Source organism: Balaenoptera acutorostrata, chromosome 16, assembly GCF_949987535.1.
Source record: "Balaenoptera acutorostrata chromosome 16, mBalAcu1.1, whole genome shotgun sequence".
Classification (NCBI taxonomy): Eukaryota; Metazoa; Chordata; class Mammalia; order Artiodactyla; family Balaenopteridae; genus Balaenoptera; species Balaenoptera acutorostrata.
Genome location: NC_080079.1, coordinates 38562473 through 38582388, shown reverse-complemented (window position 1 = coordinate 38582388; position 19916 = coordinate 38562473). Strand labels below are relative to the sequence as shown.

General features: G+C 37.8%; 2 protein-coding genes across 4 annotated transcripts in view; one reads left to right on the top strand and one right to left on the bottom strand.

Annotated features, from left to right (window-relative positions):
* RNLS (renalase, FAD dependent amine oxidase) overlaps window positions 1-17230 on the bottom strand; it is a 290024-nt gene extending 272794 nt beyond the window's left edge. For 2 of the 3 annotated variants that reach the window (XM_007179153.3, XM_007179152.3), the window contains exons 1-4: window positions 17010-17230; window positions 16018-16123; window positions 15268-15410; window positions 7407-7565 (exon numbers count right to left, since the gene is read on the bottom strand). In XM_007179153.3, the coding sequence (XP_007179215.1) occupies window positions 7407-7565; window positions 15268-15410; window positions 16018-16123; window positions 17010-17127 (526 nt within the window). In that variant the 5' untranslated portion in view covers window positions 17128-17230. Of the gene's footprint in view, window positions 1-7406; window positions 7566-15267; window positions 15411-16017; window positions 16124-16474; window positions 16759-17009 lie in introns of those variants that run through there. The other variant, XM_057531202.1, reaches the window with a different exon arrangement.
* Window positions 16873-19916, top strand: part of LIPJ (lipase family member J) — a 34686-nt gene continuing 31642 nt past the window's right edge. Inside the window, exon 1 of the mRNA XM_028165729.2 lies at window positions 16873-16932. The gene's annotated coding sequence lies outside the window, so the exon portion shown is untranslated. The remainder of the gene's footprint in view (window positions 16933-19916) is intronic.

Sequence of the window (19916 nt, the reverse complement as noted above, 5' to 3'; positions counted from 1 at the left end):
GAGATGAAATGTTTAAGGGACAGGGGTTTGGGGGAGAGGTAGAGAGACCTGGCTCTCACTTGTGTACCCAGCCCAGCTGGGATCTTGCTGCAGAACGCCTTTGAAGCATGTCTCTCACCCTGGAGAGCAGTGGAAAGATCTCAGTGTCAGTACAGTGTTATCCCTTGAAAGGCATCCCTGAGTCCACACAAGGCAATGTGTCTAACCCATGTCAGAGGACCAGGGCTGGCACAGACCCACACAGCAGAGGAGGAGCAATAATGATGGCAACCTTATGGACTTACGTCCCACACCTCCCCTGTTTTCTGGCACTATAAAAGCCTGGGATTCCTGTGTGATCCCAAAGGGAAGGGAGGCAGCTCTAATGATGACTGAGGGTGGGTTTCCTATCAGGTGGATAAAAAGATGCTCTAAGCAGATAATTTGTATATTTAGAGAAATGAAGGAACAGATGATCCTTTGCACCCTAGTGTTGTATATTCTAACTCAAGATGACCATACGATATTCTGGATACAAATACACCATTGTTTTGCACAAGGGCAAAGTAATGTTCCTCATTGTGTTTCCAATATCCTTATTACTGATATCCAAAACCCCTACTAGGATTTTTTTCGTAGGATGGGTGATCCTACGAACAGTGTGCATGGAAGTCATGCAGGTGGGGGTAGATGTTATGACAAGGTGTTTATTCTCTTACTCTGGTACAGGTTTGGGGGTGTGGGGTGAAGAGGTGTAGGGGGGAGTGAGGTTGTACCTCCCTCTAAAAGAGGTGGCTTTCATAAAAATGTCGCTGTTGACTTGTGAAAAATCTCCGATAATGACTTACTCCTCTTACAACAGTGATAAGTTCGTTAATTAAAAGTTAATTAATGCAGAGTTTTCAAGGCAGTTGTCATGTTCTTTCACAACAAGGAATATGTCTGTAATGTATCCTATTTGTAAAACCCTGAAAATAAAATAACCACCTTTGTTTAATCCCCAACACCAAGCATACAACCCTTTAAATAGACATCTCAGACCTTTTCCTTAAAGGTAAAAAGTCACAAACACTAAAAAGTTCCTGGGAACATTAACTTTAATACTTCTAAATCCTCTACTCAGATTATCTCATGTAATCTTCACTGTAATCCTATGTGGTTAGATAATGTTATTTATCCTCATTTTATTAACATGGAAATCGAAGCTCAGAGAGGTTAAGCAACTTGCCCCAAATCACCCAGACAGTAAGTGGCAGAGCTGGGTTACAAATCCTGGCTTTGTCAGTCTACATTCTTCACTCCCTCCACAGAGTAGCCAACACTAAATAAGTAGTATAAAACCCAAGTGCTAGAGAAGGTTCTGAACACTTTCCCTGAAGCACAGAGCCCCCAGGAAGTTCCGAAGAACTCAGAGGCCCAGAGCTGGATCCTGAAGGACAGAGAACACAAAGGATGTGTCAAATTGTTCCAGGCAACGGGAGCTTTGTGAGTAAACGCACAGATGAAGAATGTGTGGTTCATTCAAGGAACCCAGAGGAGATCAGTATTCCTCAAGAAAGGAGGCCAGCTAGATGACTCTCCTTGCCTCTCTCAACTCTCTTTTTGGCAACACTCCTGATCTGTGGCCACATGCTCAGCATGGACCACACTTTTGCTCTCATTTGTCTGCTTTCTGAAGTAATGTTAGGGGGCTTGAGGGCTTTGGTCCAAAATTAGCAGTGTTTTATGGGGTAAGGGTAGGGCAGGACTAGCACATTTTCTCCCTGGAGGGATACTGACATGTTTCTGCTCAGATGAATATGGTTCTCACCTCTGTGGATTCATCTGGTCAGAGCAGGAATGCACGTGAGTCTACACGGGGATAGGAGGAGTGGCTCTCACACGGAGAGTCCAGTTCCAGACCCAGTCTGTCTCCTCTCTCTGTGTCTCTCTGCCTCTGTCTCTGTCTCTCTTTCTTTCTTTTTTTCCTTCCTTCCTTTCCCCTCCCTTTCCTTCATTCCTTCCTTCTTTCCTTTCGTTTCATAAGAAAAAAGAAATTAGCATTCTGGTTTTAAGGATGTGAGATAGCATACCAAACTATAAAGAAAGATTATTGGGGCTTCCCTGGTGGCGCAGTGGTTGAGAATCCGCCTGCCAATGCAGGGGACACGGGTTCGAGCCCTGGTCTGGGAAGATCCCACATGCCGCGGAGCAACTAGGCCCGTGAGCCACAATTACTGAGCCTGCACGTCTGGAGCCTGTGCTCCACAACAAGAGAGGCCACGATAGTAAGAGGCCCGCACACCGCGATGAAGAGTGGCCCCCACTTGCCGCAACAAGAGAAAGCCCTCGCACAGAAACGAAGACCCAATGCAGCCATAAATAAATAAATAAATAAATAAATAAATAAATAATTTTTAAAAAAAAAGAAAGATTATTCATTAGGAGACCTTTAAAAATATGCATTCCTTTAATATAAGCATGTGGGAGAAAACCTGAGGAGCCCCATGTAGGAGGCGGTCTGATGTAGAGAAAAGGAATTTTTCATGCTCCTCATTCCTCATAATCACTTACCACATCCCACCTGTTTTATTTTACATTGTTTATCCCACATCCTTTCCACTGCCTCTGCCACTTTCCTAGCAGGAGTATGAAAGAACTATGGCAGGAAAGTCAGGTATGTGGATTTCAGGCCCAGATGTTCCATTACAGTTGATGAAGAGCTCTATTTAAGTGTGTAGGAAACATGAAATCAAGACAATAATGATATTTGAAAGGCGCCTTCTTTTTTCTTGACCATACTTTCTCCCGTCCAGCCCCTAATAAATTGTATGAATTTGTACAGGGCAGATGATGTCTTAAATTTCTCATCAGGGTGGAAGAAGCAATGAGCCTCAAGGTTCCTCCTAGTCCTAAAATTCTATGATCCATCCAAGGTTCACGCTTTCATCCTAGTACCGTGAATCAGGGACCAAGCCAGGACCAGTAGACTCTAAGATTAGCTGAATTCTAGGAGCTTATAATCAAGTTGGGAAACAAGACAGATGCTCAGTCATTTGGCAGATATTGATTGAACAATAATAGTGGTGTGTGGGTCTGCATGCAACTTGGTACTTGATGCTGGGTGGGGATGGGGTGGTCTATAGGAGCCCTTTCCTCATGGATTTTATGGTTTAGTGGGAAAGAAACTTACTGAAAAATAAGAATCATAATAAAATCTGATGGGTATAATGATAAGGCAGAATGTCCCAAACAGGCCTAACTGGGAGGAAAAAGTTCCCATAAGGTGCTTGTTAAAGATACGGATTCCTGGGCCTGACCCAAACCCTAGCAATCACAATCTTCTCAAAGGTGCCCCTTAAGTGTTTTTTAACTCTCAATCTTCATTAGGCAAGTTTGGAAAACATGGTGATCAAAATGAGCGGAACACTGTGGGAACTCACAAGTACATGAAACAATCAGTAATAGGATAGTCTGACACCGTGTATAACGGTGGTTACATGTATGGGCTCTGGAGTCACACTACTAAGGCTCACATCTCAGCATCACCACCAAGAATGGAAATAATAGTAATTAGGATTGTTGTGAGGATTAAGTGAGCTAGTCTTTATAATATTAATATATAGAGAGTAGCACTGTTATAGAACCAGATGGCAAATCATGAATCATAAGAGGTTCACTATATAGTTCATAAAGCTTCCCTGTTCTCCTAACTGGGAGAATGTAGTAAGTGTAATAGTGTAGTAATTGCCAAAAAAAAACTAGTTCTGTTTCTTTTGTAAAAAGGAAAATAGGGAAAGGGAGGATGGATAAGGGAAAATCCAGACCACGCTGTAATCAAAAGGGAAGTCTTTCATGTAAGAGATGGTACTATATTGATTCTAAGGGGTAGACATGATTTAAAAAGAGAGACAGAGAGAATGAAAAGACAAGCACAAAGAAAGCCAAAGACACAGGGCTGCTTATAGTTTGTATGAATGTGAGACCTGTAGCACAGCCCTAATTCTGTCACTAATTAGCTATGAACTTTTGGGTAAGTTAATTATCATGGACCTAAATTTATTTCCTTGTGTGAATGGAGTTTTGTGAATTATATTACAGATAGTTTTATAGCCTATATCTCGATCATCTTCAAAGTTCTCTCTAGTCAAAAAAATTTGGAGGGGAACTGCAATATATACTGCATCCACTAGATGGCAATAGACAGCTTTGTAAATGGAGGTCTTTCACAGAAACTGAAGATGTCTAATAAGCAAGCAAGAGTGTATTTAAGGTTCTCGAGAAACAGAGAGATGACACTAATTCCTCATACTGAGGTCCTTACTGAGATTTATAACATAAATAGAAATCATATGTTTTTAATCCTTTTGTTTTAGACCCACAGGTATTCAACGGTCATGTTAGGACATTCTGTTTTAAACCTTTACTGCTAAGATGGGTTATTTCATAACAACGAAGCAAACACAGAATTACTTGCATGAGGTCCAATTCTGAACTGAGCCAGTAAAACACTGCAAAGATCCTTACTCTTAGTCAAAAGTACTAAGTCAATCATTCTTAAACTTTTTCATCATAAAGAGCCTACATATCCCACCACTAAAAAAGAAAAGGAAAAAAGATCTATTTCCTCTTCAGCACGATACACTTTTTAAAATGGTGTCACCATTATCATTTTTTATAGTAAGAGTAAACTATCCTTATTTTTAAAGTTACGACAGTTCAAAAAATTGTATCAAAGAAGATGAAAATCATCTTCAAGCAATAACAATGTTATTAAACTATTTTGGGTGGATAGAAAAGAAATAGCAATGCATCCTTTTATCTTTTTTAAATTAAAAATATTTTGAAATCTTCCCATGTTAATAAATATATTAATGATCACTAGCATTTAATAGTTCACAGCTAAATATTTACAAATTTTTTCAATATAGTTTAACCAAAATGTCTGGCCTTCTGTGACAACACTTTCCTTCACAAATTGACAGAAATGGCCCCATTTAAAGATGAGAAATGATTAGACAGGGACCTATGCAGAGAAAAGGAGGAAGACAACAGAACATACAGAACCTAACAAATGAGCTGATGAAAAATACATATCAGAAAAATTTTTCCAGGAAGTAGATTAGTTCAACAAACACTCAGGCAATGACCTGAAAACAGTGAAGGAATATATGACCTCTTTGAAACAATATCTCAAGGAAGGGAGCAAAAGGAACACATTTGAAAACTACATGAGTGACATAGAGGAAGGCTAGAAATAGAAAATAAAAAATAATGCAAAGACCAAAACTGACAGTGCGTTGAGACAAACGGTAGATATGGAAGGGAGATACTTTGTATTTTTTAAGATACTCTGAGATCATAAAAAATGGAACAGATATAGATGGTCATGTAAGTATTAGAAGGAAACAGCTGAAAATAAGGGAAAAGCTGAATCTTCAAATACAAAATGTACAACACGATTCATGAAAAACTGACACAAAACTATTAACAATAAGATATATCTTTATGAAATTACTCGACTCAAAGATAAACAAATACAAAAGAGGTACTTCTAAAATAAAATATCTTTGAAAGGCTAAAAGTAAAAAGGATGTACCAGACAAATGAAAATAAAAGAATGAGCATCTCATTTATCAGTCAAGAATGATATGAAAGCAAAATAAAATGAAAATGACACTAAAGAAAGAACTTAAGTTAAAGGGTAAATTTTAATGAAGAAATATTATGAATCAAATAATGTGGTATCAAAAAAATCATAAAGCAAAATTTGTTTCCCAAAACCCCAGGAAAGACAGAAATACAATAATAGTAGAAGAATTTAAGTTATCTCTCTCAGACCAACACAGTTCAGCTACTCAAAAAATAAGGATAAAGATGATCTAAATAAAATTATTAATTAGCAGGCCCTTAAACATCTTAGGGCTCAGTCTATGCCATGGTGTTATATTTTATATGTCATTTAATACAAATATTGAGAAATACCTTCAAAATGCAACATTGAAGGGTCTCCACATACAAAACTATGCAGCTTCTAAAAATTGGAATATGCAATTTACAGTACCACTGAATATACTAACCAATAACTGTGTTTTAGTTAAGTTACAGTATGTTATTTAACACTGTCTCAAAATCAATCCAATTATTACAGAATCCGAGGCAATAAATTATCCTACTTTAAAGTGACTTTGGCAACACATTAGAGGTAGACTCACGAAAGAGATCTTTGAAATTCGTTTTTTACTTTGATTATAGCTATCTAATAAATATTCCAATCCTTTCTATATTACTGTCTCAGACTGTACAACAAAAGAAGCTATATACTGTTACTGCATAGTAGAACTGTTACTCAAACTGCTTTCAAGATGTAATATGCAGCTACATTCTTCCTCAGAGAACAATCTCTATTACAGTTCTAAATCTAGGATCTATAAACCATATTCATTACCAGTTTTCTTTCTAACAGTGGCATAAAAGGCTATTTCTCAATCAAATCCAATATCACCTTCAGTCATGCCACAAAGTCAAAAGCTACAGGCATGTCACATCCCCAAAGCCTTGCCACCATCACCAGACTCTGCTTTGTTATAACTCATGGACTTCAAGGCAAGATGAGGTATCCTCCAGAAATCAATGACTGATGTGTCAGGGTCAGTCAGACATGATGAAAGGGAGGAGAATAATCAGTTAAACCTGGCATAGGTAGATACAAAGCAGAGCTATAGAAAAGCTTTTCTTAAGAATCCAGGTAACAGGGAACTCTATAGAGACAGAAAATAGATTACTGTTTGCTTAGAGTTGGAGGCAGAGATGGGGGATGGAGGGATGGAGGTGAGAGCTTTAGGATATGGGGTGTCTTTCTGAGGTGATGAAAATATTCCAAAATTGACTGTGGGAATGGTTGCAGTATGTCGTTGGATATACTAAATACCATTGAAACATACACTTCAAATGGATGAGTTGTATGGTATGTGAATTAGTCTCAAAGCTGTTTTTTTAAAAAGGAGGTGGGAGAAGCCAGGTGAAAGGTGAGTCAACAAATCACAATCAGGGAAGAACATGAGACTCACACTCAAGAACAATCCAAGGTAAGGTTTACCAGGCTTGTCACATAATCAGTGCTTACATCATAAAAACCTTCTTTTTTCCAGAATGGCCACAAAGAGACTGTTCTTCTTTTGGGCCAAACTACTACATCTCCATCAAAAATACTTACTTCTTAAAGGCAAGGAAAAAAAGAGAAATATTCAATTTCTAACTGGGTTTTTAAAAATCTGGATTTCAATTTGACCTAGACTAATATAATGAACCAGGCCATAGTATCAGTTTTCAAAACACGCAAATCAGTAGAATCCCTAATATACCCTTTGCTAAGTCAGTTAAACTGAATTCACGCTCTATCAAAGGGAGCCCATTCCCTAAGGTAAACAGTGCAGGCTGAGACTCACAGTTGACGATGTCACCTTGAAGCTGCAGAATCTGAGGAGCTGGCATCGTGAGGACAACAATATCAAACTGCTCAGGGGAGCCTGTTTCCCTCAGGACTTCCCACTTGTCATTTCTCAGGTTGATCTGGATCACACATTGTCTGAAGTAGATATCAGCACCTGTTCCAAAAGCAAAATCATATTCACATAATCAGGATTTTCCATACGAATGAGAGGGAAGAGAAGAGTCACAAACTGGATCCACTCAGATGAATAAAGTGGTAAAGTTCGTCTTGTACAGCCCCTGGGCTTCACTTTCTTTACTTTCTATCTCGTTTAATGGGAATCCCTCCCTTCTGGAACCCTTGGACCTCCCTAACAACTCCTGCTCTGGGGAAAAAAAATAATATTACTACAATTAATAACAACAGAAACCATAGATATCTTTTATTAATCATCTACTGTATGTCAAGACTATGCCAAACACTTGATATACATTATACCAATTCATTTCCCAGATAAGGAAACAGATTTAGAAATGTCACGCCATGATTTAAATCCACATCCATCTGACTCTAAAGTTCATTATCTTTGTAGAGCAAGTATACATCTTAGTAAAGCTGTAAAGAATTCTCTCTAGTAATACCAAGAAAGAGCAATATTCCCTATTAAAAGTATCAATAGTCCCTATTAAACCTGAAAAAAAAATCTCTGAAGAGAAATCCAAGTCTCATCGATGGATCAATTACCTTTATGACAAAGAATCAAAATGAAGAGAAATACAATCTGGAATATCCTCTCATAGCATTTCCCTTATTTGCATTTATCACAAAGATATTTTAATAATTATTTGAGTAGTTATATGATTAATATTTTCTTCCCTTTTAATTTGTAAGCTCCATAAGCCACAAATTATGCCTGTTTTTTCTATATATAGCATATAGCATATAAAGTATTGTACTTGGCATGTACTAGGTATTTAATCAATATTTGTTTAAGAGAATGAATTATGAACCATAAACTGAAAGATAGGAAAATATAATTGGATCATTAAGTCTCCTTGGTACACTAGTACTTACCTCACATTCCAGTTGTGAGAAAAATTTGATGTTAAAGAAAATCTACTTTTATTTGGCCTCATGAAAAGAAATAAATAAAAATGGAATAAGGGGGAAAAAGCACAATGAAAGATCCTGTCCATCACTGCATGGGACACCTCGTGCTCCTAGCCACTAAAAACCAAGCTTAAATCCAACCTTTGCCATGAAGCTTCCTTTCCGTGGCTACTCCAGCTCGATGCGATCCTTCTCATCTCGACAATCACTGCCTTTACCACTCATTCTGACATTGATCCAAAGTATCTCTATGCTTTAGGTGTGTCTTATCTATCCCAAAATACTCTCTCGGGCTCCTCCATGTCAGGTCTCCAGATCTCATATACCTTTACATCTTTCACATTCCCTTGAATAACTCTACAATACAGTAATTACAAATTTTTTAAATCAAATGCAAATATGGTAGAAGGAACGAGGCCCAGGGGTCAATCTCTTTGAGGCAATTAGCATCATTCTGCTCAAAGATTAGAGCAAGGGCTTCTAAATAGTGCTTCAACTTGCCTGAGGGTTTCTCTAAGGCCCCTCCTCTGGGAAGGCACAAATAACTGGAACTTTCAACTCACGCCCACCATCTCCTTTACTCCAACCAGAATGGCTCCACTTCCCTCTGCTCTATTGATTTAGGATGTCTCACCCCTCACTTGCCTCACTCTAGTCCTGGCCCTGACTGGGACCTCAACTAAGTCAACTGACTTTATGTTTCATTCAGTTTTGTTTTCACATAATATTCCCTTTGAAAACAGCATTACATTGGTTTTGTTTTTGGTGGTAAGTGTGTGTGTTTAACAGAATTGAAGTCCACTAACTAGAAATTCTCCATATCCAGTCAAACGTCTTGGACATATATCCCAGTGGTCCCAAAGTGTTCTGCAAGATGTATATCAGTCAGCACCAGCAGCACCTTGGAACTTGTTAGAAATGCAAATTCTCAGGTCCCAACCCAGACCTACCAAATCAGAATCTGGGGATCAGGCCCAGTAGCCTGCATTTAACAAGCCCCCAGGTTTGTTACCATGCACTTTAAAGTGTGAGACCACTGGGGTAGATAGGTAGACCCAAATCTAACACCACCACCGGCAAAGACACTAAAAAAATAGCATTTTCCAAGAGTTAGGGGCAATGGTATAGCTGCTCTGACTAACCAGGAAGTTTTCCTTTCCAATTGCTAGGAGTCAGTTTCTGGGAAAGTGGCATTTCCTTGTGAAAGTAACTAATAACTTTTGTAAGGACCCCATGACCAAATCTATAGGCTCTGGAAAATCATTTTTAAACACTTAGAGAACTACATAATATCTCTCAATCTGAGCTTAGTAAATTTGACCATGTCCCTCTCTTGCATAAAATCCTTCAGTGGTTTCCCACTGTATTTAGGATAAAGTATAAAATCTTAACATTGCTTACAAAGTCCCTTATGATCTGGCCCCTGCTTTACTCTTAAACTTCACCTCTTACTGTTTTCTCCCTCATTCACTACCCTCCAGTCATGATGACCTTTTCATTCCATAAATGCACCATCTTCCTCCTACTTTAGAACAGTTGCAACTTGATATGCCCACTGCATGCAATTCTCACCACTCAGCTGTTGGCCTAGTTCACTCTTGCTCACCTTTCAGGTACCCAGGTAAACATTAGTTCCTCAGACATGCTTTCCCTGACAAATTTCCCATACCTCACTCCTCTCAAACTCACATTAGTTTAGGTCCTATTATTATAGCTCTCTCATAAGGCTCTCACTCTTTCTTCTTAGCATTTATTATGTACCCTTTTTTTGTGTGTGAAATTAGTTTTTGTCTTTTCCCCCCACTACACTCCATATTAACAAAGGCAAGGTCCATGTGTTTTATTTACCACTATTTCCCCAGCACATATTTCATAAAAATAAAAAAATCTGCAGATAACTACAAAGATATCAGAACACAAAGAAGTTTTAGCCATTTTACAAAGGCAAATATGTTTCTGTTATATATTTATTCAATGTGTATCCCCTGCCTTCTTCCATTTTAGAGAGAGTATCTAAATTCATTTTCCTCCAATAATTTCCTACAAAAGGTTTCGGTTCAGAACTGCTGAGATGGACCTGAAGAGATGTAAGCAATGTCTAACTAAATGCACTGCTTAAACTGTGGAGTGCTTAACCAAGGCTCCTGGGCTATCTTCTACCTTCTCTCTGAAAGACACTGTTATGGATGAGTGCCATGATCACCCGCCTAGGAGAAATTTTGAGACAGAACTGCTCAGCCTTAATTGTCTTACATCAATTTTAGAAAGAAAGTAAACACAAAAGTAAAAAGGGAGAAAATGATAAAAATTATATATTACTAGAAAGAAATCACACTAGCTGATAGTATCTGCAAATTAAACCATCTTTTCTAATAAATCAATCCTGTCAACTTTGACAAGTTACATTGCCCATGTTGACTTTGGATTGTTAGTCAATGTCCCTTTTGAAGTAGATGGTAAAATAAAAACAAATACATGCAGCAACCGTTCTTCCTATGGTAGGCCAAACCAAATAAAAGATGCTCATCCTGTCCTGGAAACTAAATTCATCCTCCGATGAATGATTTAATAACATGGGCCTTATTCAAAAGCAAAAGGACTTGGCTCATCACTGTCTAAAGGTCATAGGCAGGAACCAGCAGGTGACTGATCTTCCTGTTTGCATAAAGAAGGAAAATGGCATTACTCCTTAGTAGCCCCTTCCCCCTGGGGCAGGGACTAACCAATGAAAGAGGGGGACTAGGGGAAGGGCTCTATGAGTTTGTTCTCTTGAGCCAGGTGTCCATTGACATGTAGAACCAGGGTAGGATGGGAGCAGTCTCTCATACTGTAGGGGAAAACCTGGAAAGGAAAAGATGTTAAATCAGAGGTATGAGACCCTTTCATTGTCCTCCATGGGATCATTAAAAGGAAATGACAACAGGGTCAGCTTAAAGAGAGTGCTGGTCTCTTACTTACTAGTTAAGCCACCATAAGCAAAGTACTTAACCTCCCGGAGTCTCATTTTTCTCATTAGCACATGGGGAGAATGATAACCACCTTGAATGGTTATATGAGAATTAGAAATGATGTATGTTAAGTGCCTAACATAGTATCAGATAAATAGCACTTAACAAATGATAGAGTAGCTTTTGTTCCTTTGAATTTCTCCCACCCCCAACAGTGACAACCAAAAAAGTAAAACAACAGAAAAATCACATTTTACTTACTCAAGAAGATTGTATTAACTGGGAAGACAGGCAGTAGGTAAAACTGATGTCAATAAACACAGTTTTCTCTGTAATAAGCTTAATGTGAACACATGAGACAATAAATAAGAACAGAACATAAGGTGAAGAGGCATGTGCCTATTTCCTCCTGCCCTTCACTACTTACTCTGGGAAACTGGTCTACTTAAATATTGGCTTTAGAGAGTTGAACCTATTCTAAAGCATACCTGATTAGACATGCCCAATACAGATAATTTCCCTGGAAGTCTAGTCCCAAACTAAATAAAACTGGTTGGACCATCAGACTGTGGGGCTGTGAACTCAACTGATCCCAAATGTAGAGTATTTTTTGGAATGACTTGGCAATTTGGGTTCTTATGTGCTGAGCACATGCAAAGGTCAGCTTCATTCAAGTAGACTATTTTTTAAACTAATATTTATCAAGAGATTTCTATGTGCATGGCCTATTATTTGCTTAAATTGACAATGAGTGCATTATATCCTTTATTCCTCACAAAACTTAGTAGTAGGTACTGTTATTGCTCTCATTTTTCCAATGAAAGAACCAAGGTATAGATTTTAAAACTTTTCTAATATTACATAGCTAGGAAATGGTGGTAGAATGTGAATTTGAACCCAGGTCATTCTGATGACAGGGACTCTCTCGAGTTATATTGTGGAAACAACCAAAATAAGATCGAAACCATTTATAGGATAGAAAGCTTTAAAGAAGTTTAAAGAATGCTTAAATGGATATAATTATAAAATTTTAAATGGTATAGATAGGGTCTACAAAACCTCTAATAATGGATCTGGGTAGAGGGTGGAAAGACCTCTTGAAGCAGTACAAAGATAATGTTTAAATAAACTAAGAAAAAGTTTATATACACTCAAAATATGTAGACCTTGAACTCAATTATATAAAAATTCATTTTTAAAAAAAGCAGAAAGTATGTCACAAAATGGACTTATTGTTGATTTATATATTATAGTGACACTTTCCCCTGCTATTTTTCTGTACTTTCCAAATTTTCTACCAGTAGTATGTAATTCTTTTTTAAAAGTTACTTTTGAAATAAATATTTTACATAGTGATAAGAAAATCTAAAGTACTCACACTCTCAAGAGACTGTACAAATTGAAAGAATAAATAGGTTTTTACTAAGAATTGGCTAAATTAGAATGAATAAATATATGTATATTTATATATATTAGAAATCTAAATCTATATCACTATACCTACCTACTATGTACAAGGTACTATTAGATTCTGTTTGAGCTACAAATAATTAAATATGACCTCTTCTGCCAAGAGTTTCCAAAGCAAAATTGGAAAATAAAGCATATATTCCCCCAAACACCTAACACAAAAGGATGTAGGTACAATGTATTCAAGGACTGTCCCTCAGGTATACGAGGCAGGGACTTTGGTTCATGTATCATTAGTGCCTAAAACAGTATATAGTAAGCACTCAGTAAATGTTTATTGAATGAATGGATGTATGCATGCATGGATGGCTAGATATATAATACAATTACTAAGTACTTGGAAATTTTAGTAAGTATGCACATCTAATTTGGGTTAAGTAAAAATCATGATGGAAATTAGATTTTTTTTAAAGTTGTATGGTGGCAATATATGAAGCTGATGACATTCTACAAAATGTCCAAATGGTGTCACCATCTGTGATGGTTAATTTTATGTGTCAACTTGACTGAGTCATGGGGGTTCCCATATATTTGGCAAACATTATTCTGGGTATGTCTGTGAGGGTGTTTTTAGAAGAGATTAATATTTAAATTGGTAGACTGAGTAAAGCAGGTTGCCCTCCCTAACATAGGTGGGTACCATCCAATCAATCAAAGGCCTGAATAAAACAGAAAGGCTGACCCTCCTAGGAGTAAAGAAGTCTTCCTGTCTGATAGCCTTCGAACTGGGACATTGTTTTATCCTCCTGCCTTCAGACTTGAACTGAAACATCAGCTCTTCCTGGGTCTCAAGCTCACCAGCCTTTGGACTGGAACTGTACCTTTAGCTCTCTGGGGTCTCAGGCTTTTGGACTGAAACTAAACCATCAACTCTCCTGGGTCTCCAGCAGATCTTCAGACTTGCCAGCCTCCAAAATCACATAAGCTAATTCTATATGATAAATTTATATATATATATATATATATATATATATATATATATATATATATATATCCTCTTGATTCTGTTTTTCTGGAAAATCCTGATGAATACACCATCATAGTCTAAATCCTAGATGAAGAAATGGCCTCACCCAGAATGGTATTTACTATGTCTTCATGTTGTATATTCAATCTCACTGGCCCCTCCCATGCCCAGTATCAAGGATTCTCAGGGTTCCCAATTAGTAATATTTGATGAAGGAGACCAAAACAGTAACTATTCTAGAAATAGCTTATGAAACAAAACAAATACTCAGCCTTATACCTTTCCTCAGTGATCTTCAGTTGGGCAATTATTTATGATTCATCAAGAAGCCTATTTCTGTTTTAAAAAATAAATCATTTATCATCCAAGATTATTTATCATCTTTTTCCAAAAAATCCATCTTAAAACACTTATAATAAATATAAAGAACAAATGAAAATCCTCATAGAAAATGGGCAAAGGTTATGAATAAGACATTCACAAGAAAAAAAAGCACAGACTTGGTTAGCAAAACAAAGATGCATAAACTCAGTCATAATTAAGTAAATGCAAATCAAAACACAAGGAGATACCATTGTAACCCATCACATGGGCAAAATTTTTAAATTTCCATAATATCAGGTTGTGTGGAAAGAGACATTCTCCTTCACTATTGATGAGATATTCTTTAAGAGGAAGAGATGGCACAACCTAGTTAAATAAAAAATGCACATGCCATTGACACACCTACTGTACTGCTAGGAACTGATCTGACAGATATGCTTTCAAAAGTATATCAGGGTTAAACATTGCAGTAATATTTGTATTAGCATAAACCAAAACAACCCCTCACCCCCCAACCAAACAATCCACATACTTACCAGAAAGTTAACAGTTAACTAAATAACAATACACACATACCATGTAATACTGAACAGGCATTGAAAAGAATGAAGCACACTGAATTTGCTGATATGAAAACAGACCCAAGATATGATTCACCCTATGATTATGCATTAGTCAGGAATCTCCAGAGAAATAGAACCAATAGGATATATATAGACATAGATAGAGATAGAGATTGATTTATTATAAACATAGATGAGAAAAGTATAGAATGGCTTATGTAAAATAATCTCATTTATTTTTTAAAAAAGAATATATACAAATATATGAACAGGTAAATAGAGACAGCCATGTAGAACAATAGATAGATGCATAAACATTTTTCTGGAAGCATATATTGTAAACAATGATTACTTTAGGGGAAGACAACTAGCTATTGAGTGGTGAGTAGGAGAACATTTATTTTATAACTTTATAGCATTAATATTTAATTATGTATATAACTTTTATTTTAAAATGCTAACTTTAAAAGAAGGCAGAAAAAATTCTATTCTCACCTGATTCTTTCAAGTAATGGTTAATAATTGAAGAAACTCCGTGAGGTGTCACAAAGTTACAATCTCCTTCTTTTATCACCATTCCTTCAATAGGAGAGGTCAGAGGCTTCAAAACACCACGAGCTAACAGTTCATCATAAAAACTGAAATAAATCAATATGTATAACATAACTATATGCTATACTTAGCTCTAAATACTATATTCTCTTTCAAGAATTCTTAGAGATTACAATCCTAAATAATAACTAGAAATCTTCCTATGAACAACTCAACATATGTTTTGTGTTAATAAAAACTATAATTCAGGTGAAGAACGGAAATGTTTTGAGAATCCATAGTCTTTTGCTAATCTTAGTCAAAGGTCTATTTTCTCATATATTTCAAAATTCAAGTCAGTGAAAATAAAAAGAAAGGTATTCAATACACCAGCTTTAAATCTGGTTAAGATTGACTTCCATCACAGCTATCTGTCCTCTTCCTCAACACCAACATACGAACTCTTATTTATTGAGCCTTTACTATGTTCCATGTAACATCTCATCTGATGGTCACAACAATTGGATGAGGTATGTATTACAGTTTTCCCACTTTACTCAGGTTAACCTTTTACTGCTAATACGATCAATGATGATAATATAATTTCACTATATTACAAGAGTCAAAGTTTAACCCTGCTAAAAATGGATGATTTGTATCTTTTTACATCCTACAACCAGTAAGACTGATTCCACCCCCTTTCAACTAACTCACCTCTGGTGTTTTTTGGCATAATGAGGAGTGCAGGTGATGTACTGGGCACCCAAGTCCACTGTGCTCTGTAGATTATGAGGACTGCTGGCTGTGGTCATTCTTCCCCCTTGAATTAGTCCCCAGGAAAATGTCTTAGCGCATTAGAATCAACCATTTGCAGTTGACGCTATTCACCCCAGGTTACCACAAATAGATTACTTAGAACTGTTTTAGGAAACATTTTTAAAATTTTTTTAAAAATTTTTTACTTTCATAATAATTAATATATTTTTAAATATTCTGTTTTCTCCAGATTACAAACATCTAGAAAACGTTTTTTTATACTGAAGATTTTGTCATCTAACATTGTTAGGAAGTAATTAAGAGACAATTTGGTCACTGAGTGTGAGATATTTTTTTAAAAGAACCCATGAATAATGCGCCACCCTTCAGCACTGTGACTGAGGCATCTATTTACCGATCTGAATAACAGGAATGAACGAAAGGACAAAAGAAAACAAAATAATAAATGAAATGTCAGAATGAACGAATCAACGAATGCTTTCCCTCTTGCAGTCAGATTTCAGGAGAGTGACAGGATGTTGTCAACTAGATCTTCGTAAAGTCTTGGTCAATGGGCACTTGAGGATTCTCATAATCTAGAGATAAGCCTCCAAGGCACAGAGCGGCCGAGGGAAAAATCCACTTCTTAGCGGCAGCGGCAGGCCCAAGCTTTGCAAACTCCAGTCGGGACCCCTCCCAGGCCGCTCAGGCCGCCCTCCGAAGCGCTCTCGGCACTCCCGCCCCGCCCCCCAGCCCAGCCGGGGTCGCCGCTTCCACCCGCGCGCCCTCTCAGGCCTTACGGGCGCCGGAAGTCTCCGATCACGTGACCAGACGCCCGCCGAGCTGCTGGATTTTCTTCACAGACTTACTCCGGTAGGGCCTAGGCCACCTCAGAAGCCATGGTCCCCGCCGGCTTCTTTTCCCCCCGTTTCGGCCGGGAGACGACCCACCTGAGTCCCCAGCCTTGTCCCACACAGCGAGGTGCAAAGGACGGGCCGCCGCCTTCCTCAGCAGCGCTGCGCACAGGCTTCCCGTCAGCCCGGCGCCCACGATCAGCACCCGCGCCATGGCCCGCTCTTTCCGCGGCAGGGTGGCCGGCCTGCAGTCGGTGGAACCGCCAAAGCCCCGCGGGTTAGAGATGTCGGCTCCGCGCTCCGGGCCCCACCCGGCCCCTGAGCAGTTCCTCGGCTGGCCTGCAGGGGGCGGAGAGGAGGCGACCGGGGCTGCGGGGATGATCAGCGCTGAAGACCAGCGAACCTTGGCCTTCCCCTTGGTTCGAGGGCCAGGAGCTGGCTTCCAAGACAGGCTGGCCCCATCCGATAAGCTGTGAATTCCAGCCTGCCCTTCGCCCCCCAGAACCTGTAAATCATGTAGGTTAGAGTGTGAGACCCCACCTCGCCACGGGGCTGGTGTTGACTACTGCGGAGACCCAGCCAAAGGTAACCTACTAGGGTATCTATGCCTTGCTGGAACCTTTGCTAGCTTGGTGTTCTAAGTCTGAAAGGACCTTACCAGCGATGCCAGAGCCAGCTTTTTTCAAAGACCTTAATGGCCCCTATTCACATAATAGGAAAAGAGTTTTGGAGAGATTTTCTTAAACTAGCCCTCGGGCTTTGTGTAAGGGATATAACCTTTTTGAACCTCAATTTCTCCATCTGTGAAAGGGGGCCAAAAAATTCTACATTCCAAATTGTTGAAAATTAAAGATACTTGGTTCACCAGAAAATTTTAGATCACTCATCTATTTAGTAGATATTAAGTTTTATGTCAAAACACATTCCAGATGCTATAAGGGACAAGACAAGGATTTATGCCATTACCACTAGTCTTTTGTTTGTTTGTTTTTTCTAACATTGCCCTGGAGGTTCTCAAGGAAACAATAAAAAGCAAGGATAAGACTGAACTATTAAAAAATAAAAAATTAAGTTACTCTAAATTGCAGACAAATTATTACATGGAAACCAGAGAAACTTGAATAGCTATCAGAATTATAAGAAAGTTGACAGTGGTAGCCAATTACAACGAAAACATTAAAAATTAGAAGTTTTACTTTATGTACACATCATGAAGCAATTACCAGGCATCAAGTTGGTGATAGATTAATATTACATATATCTAATAAAAAATAATAGAACTAGAAGATACAGATGAACATATGTAACCTAACAAGACATTCCTAAGCATAAAAATAAAACGGAACATAAAAATGGAAGAGAAAAACATCGAATACATAATCATTTACAAATTATGTTCAAAATATACAAGACAAAATACAAATAGTAAACAAATTTTTAGAGCATATGAAAGATGGAAGTTTCACACCTTATTATATAAAATCTTTAGATAAGTTTTTATTGAAGTATAATTGATTAACAATATTAGTTTCAGATGTACAACATAGTGATTCAATATTTTTATAGATTATATCCCATTTAAAGTTATTTTAAAATAATGGCTATATTTCCCTGTGCTGTATATTCTTGTTGCTTTTATATTTTGTACACAGTAATTTGTATCCCTTAATCCACTACCCCTATCTTGCCACTCCCCCTTTCCTCTCCCCACTGGTAACCACTAGTTTTTCCCTATATTTGTGATACTGTTTCTCTTTTATTATACTCATTATTTTGTTTTATTTTTTAGATTCCACATGTAACTGATAACAGAGAGTATTTGTCTTTCTGTGTCTGACTTATTTCACTAAGCCTAATATGCTCTAGGTGTCATGGAAGACAGTTTTCCCACGGATGAGGCGGTGGGTGAGGGAGGGAATGGTTCAGGTGGTAATGCGAGCGATGGTTCAGGTGGTAATGTGAGCAATGGGGAGCAATAGGGAGCGGCAGATGTAGCTTCACTCACTTGCTACTCACCTCGTGCTGTGTGGCCCAGTTCCTAACAGGCCTTGGACCAGTACCAGTCCACAGCCTGGGGGCTGGGTACCCCTGCTGTAGGTTCATCCAGATTGCTTCAAATGGCAGAGTTTCATTTCTTTTTTATGACTAATATTTCATTGTGTGCACTTCTTTATCCATTCATCTGTTGATGGACACTTAGGTTGCTTCAGTATCTTGGCTCTTGCAAATAATTCTACTATGAACATTGGGGTACATGTATCTTTTCAAATTAGTGTTCTCATTTTCTTCAAATAAATACCCAAGAGTGAAATTGCTAGATCATATGGTAGTTCTGTTTTTCGATTTTTGAGGAACTTCCCTACTGTTCTCAATGGTGGCTGCACCAATTTACATTCCCACCAACAGTGCACATGTTTTCCCTTTTCCCCATATTCTCACCAACACCTGTTATTTGTAGACTTTTTGATGATAGCCATTCCAACAGGTATGAGATGATATCTCATTGTGGTTTTAATTTGCATTTCTCTGGTGATTAACAATGTCCAGCATATTTTTATGTCTATTGGCCATCAGTATGTCTTCTTTGGAAAAATGTCTATTCAGGTCTTCTGCCCATTTTTTAATTGGGTTGTTTGCTTTTCTGATGTTAAATTGCATGAGCTGTTTATATATTTTGTATAGTAACCCCTTATCGGTCATATCATTTGCAAATATTTTGTCCTATTCAATACGTTGTCTTTTCATTTTAATGATCATTTCATTTGCTGCGCAAAAGCCTATAAATTTAATTTGGCCTCATTTGTTTATTTTTGCATGTGTTTCTTTTGCCTTAGGAGACAGATCCAAAAAAATATTGCTACAATTTATGTCAAAGAGTGGTCTGCCTGTGTTCTCTTCTATGAGTTTTATAGTTTCAAGTCTTACATTTAGATCTTTAAACCATTTTGAGTTTGTTTTTGTATAAGGTGTGAGGAAATGTTCCAATCTCATTCCTTTACATGT